This window comes from Lynx rufus, unplaced genomic scaffold (genome assembly GCF_022079265.1).
Source record: "Lynx rufus isolate CCGP_SWC_20201006 ecotype Redwood Valley unplaced genomic scaffold, mLynRuf1.p SCAF_8, whole genome shotgun sequence".
In the NCBI taxonomy this organism is placed as follows: Eukaryota; Metazoa; Chordata; class Mammalia; order Carnivora; family Felidae; genus Lynx; species Lynx rufus.
This window is the reverse complement of record NW_025814896.1, coordinates 68,426,170-68,441,095: the sequence shown is the minus strand read 5'-3', so window position 1 is coordinate 68,441,095 and position 14,926 is coordinate 68,426,170. Positions and strand designations below refer to the sequence as shown.

The window sequence follows — 14,926 nt, the reverse complement described above, 5'->3', positions numbered from 1 at the left end:
AGAGCCTACCCAAGAGTTTTTGGGACCCATGAAAGTTAGGTTAACAGAATGGCATTTGGGAAACTGGTAATTGCCATTACATCTGTAAAGAAAGCATTTTATCCTTCCATTTCACAAATTGTCGCAATTTTTAAAAATATAGTAATGTGTGTGTCTGTTTGTCTTTAAAATATGTCATTATGTACAAAAGGTAAGTTCCAGCCAAGAAAGAATTTTAGTCATTTTCAAAGCAGCAACATGATTCAGTGACTACTCAGCAATACAAAAAAGGAAAGGGGGAAGAAACAGAGATGAGGAAATATTGAAGATTAAAGCTAAGCACAGCATTTGATGTAAATTAATTACAAAGAACAACAGAAAGGTTTCAAAGAGACTAGTGGAGGAATTGCAAGTGTGAAGGAAAAAATAAAATCAAAGGCATGTATTCAGAGCATATGTTATTACAACAAAAATTTTTAGTGAGTCCTACCTGCCTTGCTTTTAATACACTGATGATATTCAGAATTTATGTACACATGTATTGGAATGAGTTGATGGGGTGTGGGAAATATGAGTGAAGGAGAGAGCAAAATAAATGAATTAAAAGATAAACAGAACTAAATGTGGGCAAAATAAAAGCAACTATTCTAAGACTGAAGAAGGATTAATTTATTCTGACTGGCGTGTGATGTGAGGGTTGAAGGAACAGTTCAATGAGGGAAAGGTGGCTGAGAAAGGAAGTTGCGTCTAAGATAGGCTTTAACGATAAGTGGGATGTAGCCAGGCAAAGAGCAAACAGAAGAAACAGAATCATCAAGGATATGAAGATTTAAAAAAAAAAAAAAAAAAAAGGAATACGGGAGATAGAAGGAAAAGGGGAAAATAGCAAGCACCTTAGTAACATCAGCCTGGCGGGTTAGAGCACAAACAACAGTGAATGGACTGCCGTGCTACATATGGAAGGAGACTAGTGATAAAGGTCATCAGTTGTCCCTGGATATCTGTGCTTCTTTAAAACTTGCCTTGGGGCGCCTGGGTGGCTCAGTTGGTTAAGCGGCCGACTTCAGCTCAGGTCATGAGCTTGCAGTCCGTGAGTTCCAGCCCCGCTTCGGGCTCTGTGCTGACAGTTCGGAGCCTGGAGCCTGTTTCCGATTCTGTGTCTCTCTCTCTGACCCTCCCCTGTTCATGCTCTGTCTCTGTCTCAAAAATGAATAAACGTTAAAAAAAAATTTTTTTTTTAAATAAAAAAATAAAACTTGCCTTAACACAGGTGTCATTTTTAAATCTAGTGATTCAAAGTCACTTAATATTATCATGTGGCAAATCTATTAACAGAATATTTTATAAAAATGTATCATTAAGTGGGAGTGTGCTGATATTTCCACTGTTTTCTACTTTGGCAAGCCATTATTTTTGTCTAGAACACAAGACAGAAGAGCATACTCTCCCAAAAAGGAGAGCTTTCTTGAGAGTCAATACTTCTCAGACATATCTCTAAAGGATAAATTCATTTCTGTGAGAACAAAATCTTTTCTTGACCTCAGATGGTCCTTACCCATAGATAATAGAATCAGAAAATTCATACTCAACACAGATTAACACTCCAGTTTTTCTTAATTTGGGTGCTACCTCTGGATGCAGGGCTACTTTCTCCCCCTATGAATATTCAGAAAAGGAAGCATGGCAAAATGGCATGGAGGACTGATAACATTTTCTATGCACTGGCATTTTTCAAAATACTGACACCCTGTTCTAAAAATACCTTTATTGTACATATACAACATACATATAAGTATTACACACACACATTTTTTTCAAACAACCCAGTAATAAAGGATTATCAAATACTTGGCTAGTGACTCAGAGGAAAATGAGTGATTAAATGTCCACCATGTTGAGGCCTCTGAGCCCCTTCCCACCCCTACCCTGCAACCAGAGGGTCCGAATGAAAACACCTAGCCATGGCCAATTAGCAGAATGGCCTCAGATTTGGGGAAAAATTAAATGAGGCTACAGGTCTATCAGCTCCCACACATCCCAGCCATAGAAAAGGCTCACTCCGTGTGCATTTCCTCTCTTCCTCAACCGGTTTCTATCTCTCTTGCCTACCCCAGGGAGCTTTAATAGGCCAGGTCACCCCCAGCACCTTCACTCTTCAGGCTGAGGGCAATTTCTGCTTCTGGAGCTCCTGAGCCTCTACCAAAGCTACCTATGTGTAAAAATTCGAGAAAACCATGATCCAGTTATTCATTAGTCAATACGGTGCCCAGATTGTCCTTGTCGTCATCATCATCAGGCTTTAAAACGACCATTGTCTCTCTTAAGAGGCTAAGAGTTATACTTCATAAGTGTTAGCTTCTCGTTGTTAGTGGCTGAGTGCTACCACCTCATGTAAATCCCAGGGCAGAGGTTCTGGGCATCACTTGGTTTTTGTGTAAAGATCCATTGTTGACATCAAAAAATTCTACCCTCTCCCCATATGATGGTATCCATTGATTAAAAAAAGACAAAGGGTTACTTCAAATACAGTAATTCTTCTAAATTAGCCTCTATGATATGTAATCATAACATCTATTTGCAGGAAATATATGTACAGAAAATACTATCTTGTGTTCAGAAACATAGTTGGAGCCCATCTGGAATTACATACCCCTTGTGTTAGATGAAGGGTCAGCCAAACCTGGACCATAAATTAGTACAAGTTTTTAGAAGTGAACATTTTGATTGCAGGGAACATTACCATTGAAAGTAAGTTAAGTAAAATGGTATCCTGCGAAAGAGAAGACAAGAGAAGACAAGACAGGCAAGAGAAGACAGGCAAGAGAAGACAGGCAAGAGAAGACAGGCAAGAAAAGACAGGCAAGAAAAGACAGGCAAGAAAAGACAGGCAAGAAAAGACAGGCAAGAAAAGACAGGCAAGAAAGAAAGAGAAAGAGAAAGAGAAAAAGAGAAAGAGAGAGAGAAAGGGAGGGAGGGGGAGGGGGAGAGGGGGTGAGAGAAAGGGGGAGGGGGAGAGATGGGGAGGGGGAGAGGTGGGGGGGGAGAGAGAGAGAGAGAAAGGGGGAGAGAGAGAGAGAAAGCAAGAAATCCACTCTTTTCAATAGACCGCTATTACAAAAAAAATTTTACTCTGTTGTTACATTTTAAATTTAGTGGAAACATTTGTGGCATTGCTTTATAAGTGCCTGTATAAAGCATCTATGTAATATCCTCCATTTTGCCTCTTGGCCCACAAAACCTAAAATGTACTGCCTGGCCCTTTACAGAAGAAGTTCGCTAATCTCCTGTGTTTGATCCAAAATCCCAGGGACCTACATCCCACAGGTTAGGGGCAGCTGCTCCAGCAATTCACTACCTGGGAACAGGTTGACAAAGCAGTCAGGAGGCTGGAGAGCTGGGGTGTAGGCAGGTAGTGGCAAGGTTAGTGGGGTGTGGGGGTGTATAGTCACTTCTTGGCCATCAGAACTCACCAATTGGTTGCTTATGTTTTAAGAAGATTTATCTGGTTCCTGTCTAGATTTTTTTTTTTTTTTTAGGTATACTGGTTGTCAGGAAAAAGGAAAAAAACATGCTGTTGCTGTCCTGTGATTTTAAGTGTTTCTAGTTACCCATTGCAGGCCAGGAAATAGAGTCCTGAACATGCAGGAGCCTCTCTGGCTCGGTTTTTCAAACACTGTAAACCCACTGAGCCTGACAGGAAAAAGAACCTGACAGCAAATCAAGAGCAGGCGGTCAAAGGCTCCTCAGGCTTAGCTCTCCCAACCTCTATTTTGTTTTGTTTTCAGATCCATCCAGGAGCACAGCAGTGCTGTGTTGTCAGCCCAAGGTGTCCTTGGGCTCCCCTATCCAGACAGACCTGCTCACCGTCCTCTGCACACTCAGGATGACTGTTCCACATCCAGCCCCCATCAACCTCAAAGCCCCCTCCTGCTCCCACTCACAGTACTGTGCCCTGCCACAGCCCAGTCTCTGTAATTGATTTCTCTCCCTTTCTGGCTTAACCCAGAGCCACCTCCACAAGCCTTCAATAACCAGGTCCCTATGGGTCACAGGAGATGTTCAGGTTGTCTGACAGCTTAATTAGATCACTTTTTGATGACAGCCAGGCCTGCTGTTATGGATGAGCATGGGTGAGAGACATAAGATCTTAGAGAAAGGGGATACAAAATGTTCCTAGTCTTATAAGCACTTGTCCAATAATGGTATGATTTCAGTTCTGCAGGATGGCAGAGATCTTTGTCTTATCCCCCCATGGCATGGTCTCTGCCCACTAATAATGTGTGCAAAGACCTTACAGGATCCAGGTGCTAGGCCTAAGTGTGCCTTTTCAACATTTTTTTTCTGAATAAGTAATACATGCTAATTATACAAATTTCAAACATCACATAGGTTATATAGTGATAAATCAGCCTCCCTCCCACTCCTGTCCCTGAGCTTTAAGGGTGGCATTTTATTTATGCCAATAACCTGCAATGTCTGACCTTGCCCCAGTGCTTCCAATTATGAAACCCCCTGTATTGTTTGCGTCTAACATTATTGGTTTTTTAATGGGCCTTTTATTTCAGATGGCTGAATAAGAATGGCATTCAAGAAATACACAACTGTGCATTCAATGGAACCCAACTAGATGAGCTGTAAGTAGCCCTGACTATCCTTCCAGGCCATTTAGAGGGAAATGGCTCTTACAACAGTGATATTTATGTGGCTTCGTGTTTCCCTTCTTTCCTCATCTCCATCCCCAGGAATCTAAGTGATAACATTAATTTGGAAGAATTGCCTAATGATGTTTTCCAGGGAGCCTCTGGACCAGTCATTCTGTAAGTAGCTTCTCCTGTTTCCATGTGCTACATATCAACATGTATAACTTAGAAGTCAACTTTCTCCAATTCAGAGAAGCTTCCCATACAGAGCTGGCAATTTTTATTTGTGTTATCTACAAAGACTTACAGGGACAATTTAAGCTGATCCACATAACAGCAACAATAACAACAACAAATATTTAATGAGCCCTTACCAAGCTGCAGTGTTTTAAAAGCTTAAGATGCATTTTCAAATTTAATCCTTATAAAACCTCTGCAGGAGGAGCTATTGTTCCCATTTTAGAGAGGGAAAAACTGACTTCCCTGGAGGGGTTAACTAACTCACCCAAAGCCATTGAAACTTTGGAGCATGCATTTAACATCAAACTGGTCTGACTCATAGCATAGACTCTTAATGACTCTGCTATACATTCCTTCCATGAAAGGGAAAGCACAGTTCTCTTTCCTCACCTTCAATGTCTAGGAGTTTCCTCCCCTGAGAGATCCCCACACACCACTTATTTTTGGACCCTCTTTGCCTTAAATCAGACCTCTTGGGACTCATCCAGTACCTCACAGCCCAGCATGAGGACCCCTCCTCCTGGTGTTGCTTCCTCATCTCAATCTCTCCATGAGGGACTGCCCATATGCTCATCGGCCCCTGCCCCTCCACTGGGGTCATGCTAACTGCCACCTCTTCCCTGACAACCTCGGTCAACAGTGAATTCTTCCTCCTGTGACTTTGACAGCCTTTATGGCTGCAGGGACCCCAATCTCCAAGAGCTTTTTAAAAACGTGTTTTCCTGGGCTCTAAGCAAGACCTACTCCATCTACTGATAAATGTACTGTAGGAAGGAAGGAACCCAGAAGGAAGAAGTCATATGCAAGAAAAAAATAGTGAGCAAAGAAATAAGCAAACATATAAAAAACTCAAGTTTTACTAGGTGATCCTTCTGTGGCCTGCCTAAGGTAAATTTAGGCATTTGAGAGCCACTAGCCTGAACCTCTTGACAGTCAATATCAGTTCCCATGTGTGTGTTTATCTACCTCCCTCCCATCTATCATCACTTTAATTTTCACCCAAAAGCTTATATTCTCCTTCAGGCTGGAATATAGTGTCTCTCTAGCACTAGCCCGTATGGTAGAGCAGAAACTCCAGAGGGTGATTATTCATGACAGAGCATGTGTTTGACCCATATATAGGACTCTATTCAAAAAAGTTCAATGATTATTTCAGTATGGCTGGCTTGAGATGGGCAGTATATGCAAAAGAAGTATCAGCATGATGAAAGCAGAGAGGCCAGAGAAGACTACTTTGATTTAAAACCATTCCTTCATCTCTCTAAGCCTTGGTTTCCTCACAGAAAGTTCTTCCTCACAGAAAGCTTATATTCTCAAAAGAGAATCAGACAATAATATGCATCATAATATGACAGGTCATGATGTGTGTTATGAAGTACCAAGTAGTTCATGGGCATGACAAATAGGGAATGCCAGGCATACCATCCGTGTGCTTTAATATACCACATACTTAAAACTTGTAATGTTTACTGTTTCCTCATCTTCAAGTACTTGGGAGACCAACAGACTTATAGAAAGTGCTGTTGATGTCTTTGACCACCACCAGAGAAGTCTGGCAATTTCACTTACCTAAAAGTCTTAAGGGTTTTGAATGCTCCTAAACACACACCTCTGTTTGTCATGGCAGCATGTGTCTGTGATGGTATAGGTTTCCATATGTTGTTTGCACTGAGTATACTATTAAATCATAGCACCTTAACCACTCTGCTGACAACATTCAAGTTGGACTGGATCCTCAGTGAGCTCAATATCCAGGAAACCAGAACCAGAAGTTGAAAGAGACCCATGAAACATCACACTGCTATTGTAATTGGCAGAGTTTAGACCAGAAACTAGGTCTTCTGCCTCACAGTCCATGTATTCCCACCATATCATGTTGTCTAAAGCACATAAGTATGTCTAATCAAACATCTGAAAGTTATACAATAGGCTGTGAACTAAAATAGAGGAGGAATAATTGTAAGCACTAGACTCCCAGCCTAAGAACACCAGTAAATGATAAATGCAAATAGCACAGAAGAGCATCTCCTACAGGTGCATAAGCAAGTCCCAGGCCGAGGCACTGTGCCATGTGTCTCATCCAAGTGTTTAATGGAGAACACAGACATGAATCCCCCAGCCAGCCCTCCCACAAATGCCAGCAGGAAGAGGGATGTCACCATCACAGGCAGCTCCACAGAGTCCTCAAGTTACAAGTGCATATTTCAATGCTTTTACCACAGGAACCTATCTGGCCAGAATAAAGTGGATAACATTTATAGAAAATCCAAAGGAATTATGAAGCACTTGCCATGACTTAAAAGGGTTGAGAGTGATAATACATTCCCACATCTTTCACCCCAATGCATGAGGATATATGTGCAAGATGATGGCTGAAAGCCCAGCCTATAATTGCTAGTCTCCTTCTTCTCCCCTTAGGGGCAAGAGGATTGATCACCTAAACACCAAGCCTCCTTTCTGGGGTTTTCAGGTTTGTCTGCAGATGTCTTTCCAGCCTCTGCTTGCTGAACTAGGATTCTATGGCCTAGTCCATCTCTTAATCTACAAACTCATAGGCCAACCCCTGCCAAACCCTGGCCTGAGAGTTGCTTGTTTAGGCGTGTGCCCCAAACTAGCCCACCTCAGGTGCTGTGAGTTAATGAACAGGAGGAGTACAGACGGTGCAGATCACTCAGTGTTCAGTAGATGCTCAGGCTACGGCTCTATGTCTTGGATCCAATTCCCATTCCCCCCACATAAGACTGTGATATGGATGTTTGCATGCAGGAGGTTTACTGAGGATTGCTATTAGTTTATGAGGGAAGGACTTGCTGAGAACACAATCAGGCTAAGAGGGAAGTTGAACTGCAATGCATTTGCAACAGAAGCCTCAGCTCCCCATGGGGAACTGTGGAATTAAGATGGCCCTTCAAAGTTTGAATTAAGGCAAGGGGCCAGCCCTCTTCATCAACAATCAGGCTGTACCTGGAGAGGAGCCAAATCTTGGCTAAGTGTGAAGAAGGCAATTGCAGAATAGAGCTCAGCTATAAGCACCTCGGGTGTAAGTGGTTCTAAGTGTGATCATGCATCACAATCACCAGGCATGGTTGTAAAACCCTAGACTGCTGATTCCCACCCCCAGAGTTTGATTCATCAGGTCAGGAGTTGGCCTAAGAACCTGCATGTCTAATAACCTGCCAGGTGAAGCTGATGTTGCTGGTCTGGAGAGCACATCAAAAATCACTGCACTAGAACCAGTGCTGGGAATTGGGAAACTTCTTCCTGTCTCTGGGATGTCTCCTCCACAAGCAAACTGTGGTCAGTCTTCCTCCCCAACAGACTCAGTTTTTTGTCCTCACAGTAGCTACGTGCAAAGGATTCCAAGAGAGCCAAGGGAAGGGTCCCCAAACCAATGATAACTCCTTTATTGAAGGCAAAAATTTTCAGCTGAGTGAAAACAGGGAACCTCTGAACACCTGAGGGTACAAGGGTGAGCTGTTCCATCGCAAATAGAAATAGATGTGGAAAAAGCCAGGGGCACACAGACAAGCTCCACTGAGTTTCAGAGGAGCAGCCTAGCACCTTGATTTCCCCCCTCTGGTGTCTTGACCATCTGAGTTTTCACCTGATATTCTGAACTCAAGTTTTGTGTGTGTGTGTGTGTGGGGTGTGTGTGTGTGTTAAGCAATCAAGCAATTGCTGTTTCCTTGGGTAACTGTTTCCTGTGGGGAAAATTTAATGCATTGCCTTTGTAGGCTGGAGCCAGTACAATCATATTCTGATGGTTTATCAAATTGATTTGGCTATAGCTCAGATTCATTTGATAGTTCAGATTCAAACACTGAGTTATTTGTATAAGAACGATTCTCTTCCATTACCAGTGTACCCACAGTCCTATAGATAGTAAATTGCCTTTTTATTCCGCCTGGGATCATGAAAGAGAGGTCTTCTAGCCATCTGTCAGTGTAGTATACACCAGAAATGTGCTCTCACTTATGGAAATGATTGACCTGTAATAACATCTTTGCTGGGAAAAATAGAAATTGTTCAAATCAAATTTGTGGCACTGGCTATAACACACTTTATTAAATGGGGCACAGAGTGCAATTTAACTCCTGCCTCTCCTGACTCAGCACCTTATTACTGACAGCTGTCTCCCTTTTTGCTTTGTGTCTCAAAATCAGGAATCCTAACAATGTTGAAACAATTTAGGATTACTAAATCTCTTCAGTGCCAGCCATCATCCCCTTATGTCTCCTGTTAGTACTTTTCAGCATTTAAATTCTCAGAAACAGTCCCTGCCAAATATAGTATGTGCTGAAATGTTAACCAAAGTGACATCTTAAAAAAAGAAAGACTGCAGTCATTAGACCAGCCTGAAAGACAATGATTAAAAACACAAGCCCACAACTAGCCATGCCCCCACCTTGTCCAGCTCACCAGCCCCAGGAACAACGTCAGTAATAAACCTTCTCAGCTATTCACTGAGTATATTGGGTCATACATGTCCTACATTTTGTAGATGTTGATTGAGCACCTGCTGTGTATCTGGTACTATGCTAGGTGTAAGGGATAGAGAAATTTAAAAATAAACAGTGCCTGCCCTTAACTATCTCATTCTGGTCAAGGAAGAGATGTTACTGCCCAGAACAATATGCTCTACAGAAATTTTCCTCAGGAGGCTATGCTAATAGAGCAGAATAAGTCTTTGTCATGTGATACAGTGACTTTAACAGATGAAGTGGTGGTGTGTGGCAAAGAGAGCACTCATGCCTGAATTTCTGCAATGGCCACTTCATCCCTTCCCTCCCTTCAATCCTTTCTCCTTCCAGTTCACCTAACAAGTATTTATAAGCGCTTGCTATGTTCCAGGTTCAAGGTTCTCAAGACTAATCCTACAAAACTACAGCTTTCAGTAAGCCATTATTTTACTCATTATAAATTCTAGACTCTTCCACCTGGCTTTCAAGGCTCAGAGATCTAATTCCATCCCTTTACTCCTCACAATATGGTTACCCAGAATCACCATTCTGAAAACCCCTCACTTGCCATGCTTTGTGTTCTCTCTAAGCCCACCTTTGGCCAATAGTCGTAATAATCCACTTCCATGAAGATGTGAGTAACTGATAATGTCTTATTTTGTTACCCCACCCCCATCCCTGTATATTCGCATCTTAAGCATGGAAAATGTTTTTACAAAGAAATTGAAATCTAACAATAGATTTCCAATCTATGCACAAAGATTGTAGCCAGGAAAAAGATAAAGTTTTAGGGGAACAGAGAGCAAAAGTGGAAATACTAGTAGTAAAGTCTCAAACCACACTCAACACTATCCACTTATCTTTGTTCCTGCTGATATAAATTTCTATGGATTTTTCTTAATCCATGCAGATATCAGAAACATTTTTCTGTCAGTCCAAAATTTGAAAGTCTTGACAGGTCCCATGTTTATTCACTGCAGCAAGTATCCAGCAAGCTTTAAGTAAATACTTCTATAAAGACTTATTTCCCTTATCACCCAGGAACCACTTTCCTGAAGACTGGCCTTACTGAACTATAAGTGACTCTACATTTGTCTCTTACCAACCACTCCCTCCTTTCAACATCCACCAGAAGATCCAGATCCCAGGTCTCTGACAAGATGTTTTAGCCTCATAGCAGCAAAGCCACCTAGCACTTATGACAACAGATCACATATTCCATAGCTGTAATAAGGAGCTGGCTCCAGAAAACTGAGCAGGCAGAAAGGCACCAAAACTTCCCAACCAGGCTTCCCAGTCTAACACCTAGGTAATGGACTGCAGTCAGGTCAATCCACCCAATACATACATTGTTCTGCTGCTTCTCTCATACACATCTATTTATCTATCATACACATCTATATGCACAAGGTTGCTCCCTTCCTTGGTGCCTTTGAGACTTTCAGTCACCGCTTTGCTGAGCAACCTTGAAATCCAGATTTCCTCTCTCAGTCTGCCCCACAGCCTTCTCCCTTTACTGTTTTTAAATATTTCTTTGTTTAGGGGAGAGCACAAGCAACAGAGGAACAGAGAGAGGGGACAGAGGATCTGAAGCGGGTTCTGTGCTGACAGGCTGATAGCAGCAAGCCCAATGTGGGGCTTGAACTCAGGAATCGTGAGATCATGACCTGAGCCAAAGTCAGATGCTCAACCAACTGAGCCACCCAGGTGCCCCAACAGCCTTCTCCTTTTAGAATGACTGTCCTGTAAGACTTGCTCCACTCTCTCATTTGTATTATGATACTAATGATGAAACACCTCTGCTAATCAGATAACTATCTTCTGAATAGATTGAGAGCCCAGTACTGTGCTAGATACAGTGCATAACCCATAAGTAGCTTAATAATCCTGGCTCTCAGAGCATTTGAAATCTGAGCAGACAAAACAAACATACATGAACATATTTTTCATGATACCATTTCATGGTATGAAATATCATTTCATATTGTTTGAAATGATAGAAGGGATAACACAAGGTGGGAGATTCTTTGAAACTGCTGGAAGTCAGGGGACAACACAGTTGGCTGGGGTGACCTAGCTCTTCCTTTTCCATATTCTTATTCAGCGTCACTTCCCAGTGGATCTTCAAACAAATCAACAATTTTCTGGGTGCTTAGTACATGAAAGTCACTGGTGAGAATGCAAGGAGCCCTCTGCCATGAAGCAGAGAGATAATCCAAGTACAAAGATCTAGGATATAGGGGCTCCTGGGTGGCTCAGTTGGTTAAGCTTCTGACTTCAGCTCAGGTCATGATCTCACAGTTTATGGTTAGAGCCCTGCATGGGGCTCTGTGCTGATGGCTCAGAGCCTGGAGCCTGCTTCATATTCTGTGTCTCCCTCTCTCTGCCCCTCCCCTACTTGCACTCTGTCTCTCAAAAATAAACATAAAAGAAATATTTTTTATAGCTAGCATATAAAATAAAAGCTAGTAAGTGGTGAGAAAGGCATAAGATCCATGGGATATAATACTATTGCACTCTTAATGGCTTTCAAGGAAAAATATCTCTACAACTGTTAAAAATTATGGAGATGACAGAATCACAGAGACTTCCGTGGGAGTCTATTTGGGATCCCTATTATGGCATAGAAACTATTCTAAAACTTACTGACTCAAAATAATCATCCCATCTTGTTCATAATCTAGTGTTTCAGAAAAGTGGGTAGCTTATCTCTGATCCAAGTGATATCAAGTCAGGTAGTAAGGCTGGGGGATCTATTTCCAAGTAGTCCCCTTCACTCACATGCCTTGTGCATTTGTCCTCCTTCCTATTGCTCTCTCTCTCTCTACACACACACACACACACACACACACACACACACACACACGTGCACACACACAGATAGCATTTCATCTCATTCTCTGGGATCTCTACACATAGCTTAGACTTTTCCCAGCACAGCAGTCTCAGGGTATTTAGAGTTCTTTCACGGCATCTTAGGGCTCTCTAAGAGCAATATAGAAGCTGTCAGCACTCTTAAAGGCAAGGTCTAGAACTGGTAAAGCAACACTTTCATCATATGCTATTACAATCCAAAGATATTTCAGGTCAGCCTGAATTCAAGGGAAGAGCAAATAGACCCTGTATGGAAAGAATGTAAAGAATTTATAGCCATCTTTAATCTACCCCAGTGTATAAGAGGAGGGCATTCCATGGAATCTAATAATTTGGGGGGTTTTTTGGTTTGTTTTAGAAATCTTCATTTAATGTGATATTTTTTATATTCTGAACTCAACGGAGGTGCATATCTAAGAAAAAAGTTTTCTGTTTTATATTTATTGCTTTTAAAAATATGAAAAATGTTCATGGCAGGTAATGATTGCCCTGGCTTAAATTGTTCCTGAAGGACTTTTTATACTTTCATCTCATTCCTTGAATGGAGCCTTGAATTATTTTAGACAAAAATGAAGTTTTTGCTTTCTTCCACATTTGAGCAGGGAGGAAGAAGCCAGATGAAACAAGAACATGAACTCAGAGACCAGAGTGAGTGTCAACAGCAGAACTGGTCAGTGGAACAATTGTGCTGAAAACAGAAACTATAGAGATTTTCTAGGGCAGAGAAAAATACTGAGAAGCTCTAGACCAATAGGAAGTATAAGTGGAGAGCAGGCCAGGACAGCTGGATCATCTAGCAGTGGAACGTGAAGACTTAGCACAGGGATGAAGGTTTATGGGTCAGGCTCTTATCTCCAGGGACCCCAGTTCTCAAGAATCAAAATACTTAGGAGATAATTTACAGAAGACACCTTGGAATGCCAGAACGTTTACCTTATGGTGATAGTAATGAATGTTGTGAGAAATAGTTAAATCCCAGGCATGTGTGGAAAAAAGCCAAGATATTCTGTTGAGGGTTTGCATATGGAATGTGAGAGAGAGAGGCACCAAGCATGACTTACAAGTTTTTCCAACTGGAAAGGCCGTAAGTGGAACAGGTTTGGGGGGGACAATAAGGACTCAGTTTTAATATCCAAAGTTTAGCCTTCCCATTAGACATCCATCCAAGAAAAGATTTTAAGGAAGCAGCTGAACGTAAGAGTCTGCAGTTCAGGAGAGCAGAGTAATCTAGAGATATATACAGGGGATCCATCAACATATAAGTGGTGTTTAAGCTGTAAGACTAGATGACTAGACCCACAGATTAAGTGAAAATAGAGAAAAGAAGTCTAGGCTCTGAGCCCATGGGTACTCCAACAGTTGGAGGTCAAAGAGCAATTAGCAAAGAAACATCCAAAGCTTTAGGAGACAAATATTACTAGATATAAAGCAAGTCACCAGGAAGATCTAAAAAGTTTCAATTTCCATGTACCTAAAGTATTTTCATAAATATATAAGGCAAAAACTGACAAAACTAAAAGTAGCAGTATACAAATCCAAAATCATAGTTGGAGATTTTAATGCACTTCTCTCAGTACTGATAGAACAAGCAAGCAAAAAATCAGGAAGCATACAGAATTTGAGTAACAGATACCAAGTTTATCCAATTTGTCAATACTAACAAGGAGGGGACTAAGTGAAATATACATCGGTATTACATATATGTAATCATTAGCTCTCAAATGTAAATTTGCCTAAATATCAAGCAGAGTATAAGTAGTCCAAATATTAGCATTGGTAGGTAACCACTGCTAAAGCTAGGACTTGAGCAAATGAGTAGAAGCTGGATCCTCAGAAGATCTAATGACACATGGAATCATACACTTAACTTTTACCCTTCATCTTACCCTCTGATTTCCCACCAGTTTCATTTGCTAAACCCAACTGAAAGCTGACTGACAAGGTATCTGGGAAATGGAACCTGCAGAGGCCATCCATCCTGCAATACAGAGTAGAGCATAAAGAAGGGCACAGAATGGATGGGAGAGAAACCAGACAAATGACCCACATATCATATCCATGCTTTGTACTTCATCAAAGTACAATGGGGAGTCATCGAAGAGTTTTAAGAAGGAAGCCATAATCTGGGTGATTTTTTTTTAATGCCAATCTGCAGTGTAAGGATTGCATTGGGGAGAGAGAGATGGTTGTGATGGTTAATTTTATTTGTCAACTTGACTGGGCTGTGGGATGCCCAGGTAAGTGGTAAAACATTTATGAGTCTACCCATGAAACTGTTTCCAGAAGAAATTAGCATTTGAATCAGACTGAGTAAGGAAGATCACCCCCCTCTAGGTAGGTGGGCATCATTCCATCAGTTAGGGCCCAAAAGGAACAAAAAGGCAGAGAAAAGGCAAATTTGCTTGCTTTCTTCTTGAGCTGGAACATCTATCTTCTCGGAGCTCCTGGTTCTTGGGCCTCCCGATTGTGGAACTTAGTTGGCCTTCCTGGTCCCCAGGCCTTTGGACTTGGATTCAACTATACCTCCAGCTTTCCTAATTCTCCAGTTTACAGATAGCATAGCACAGGATTTCCCAGCCTTCATAATCTCATGAGGCAATTCCCATAATAAATTTCTTCCTCTTTATCTCTTTATATCCTATACTAGTTCTATTACTCTGGAGAACCCTTGTGAATGCCATGGTCACAAGCACAACAGTTATGAGGCTACTGTCTTTGTCTAGGCCGGAACTA

The 14,926-nt window shown here is 41.6% G+C and overlaps 1 protein-coding gene across 1 annotated transcript in view; it reads left to right on the top strand.

The window, feature by feature from the left end:
• FSHR (follicle stimulating hormone receptor) overlaps positions 1-14,926 on the top strand; it is a 168,370-nt gene that overhangs the window by 152,040 nt on the left and 1,404 nt on the right. The window contains exons 7-8 of the mRNA XM_047069182.1: positions 4,545-4,613; positions 4,722-4,796. Coding sequence (XP_046925138.1) covers positions 4,545-4,613; positions 4,722-4,796 — 144 coding nt within the window. The remainder of the gene's footprint in view (positions 1-4,544; positions 4,614-4,721; positions 4,797-14,926) is intronic.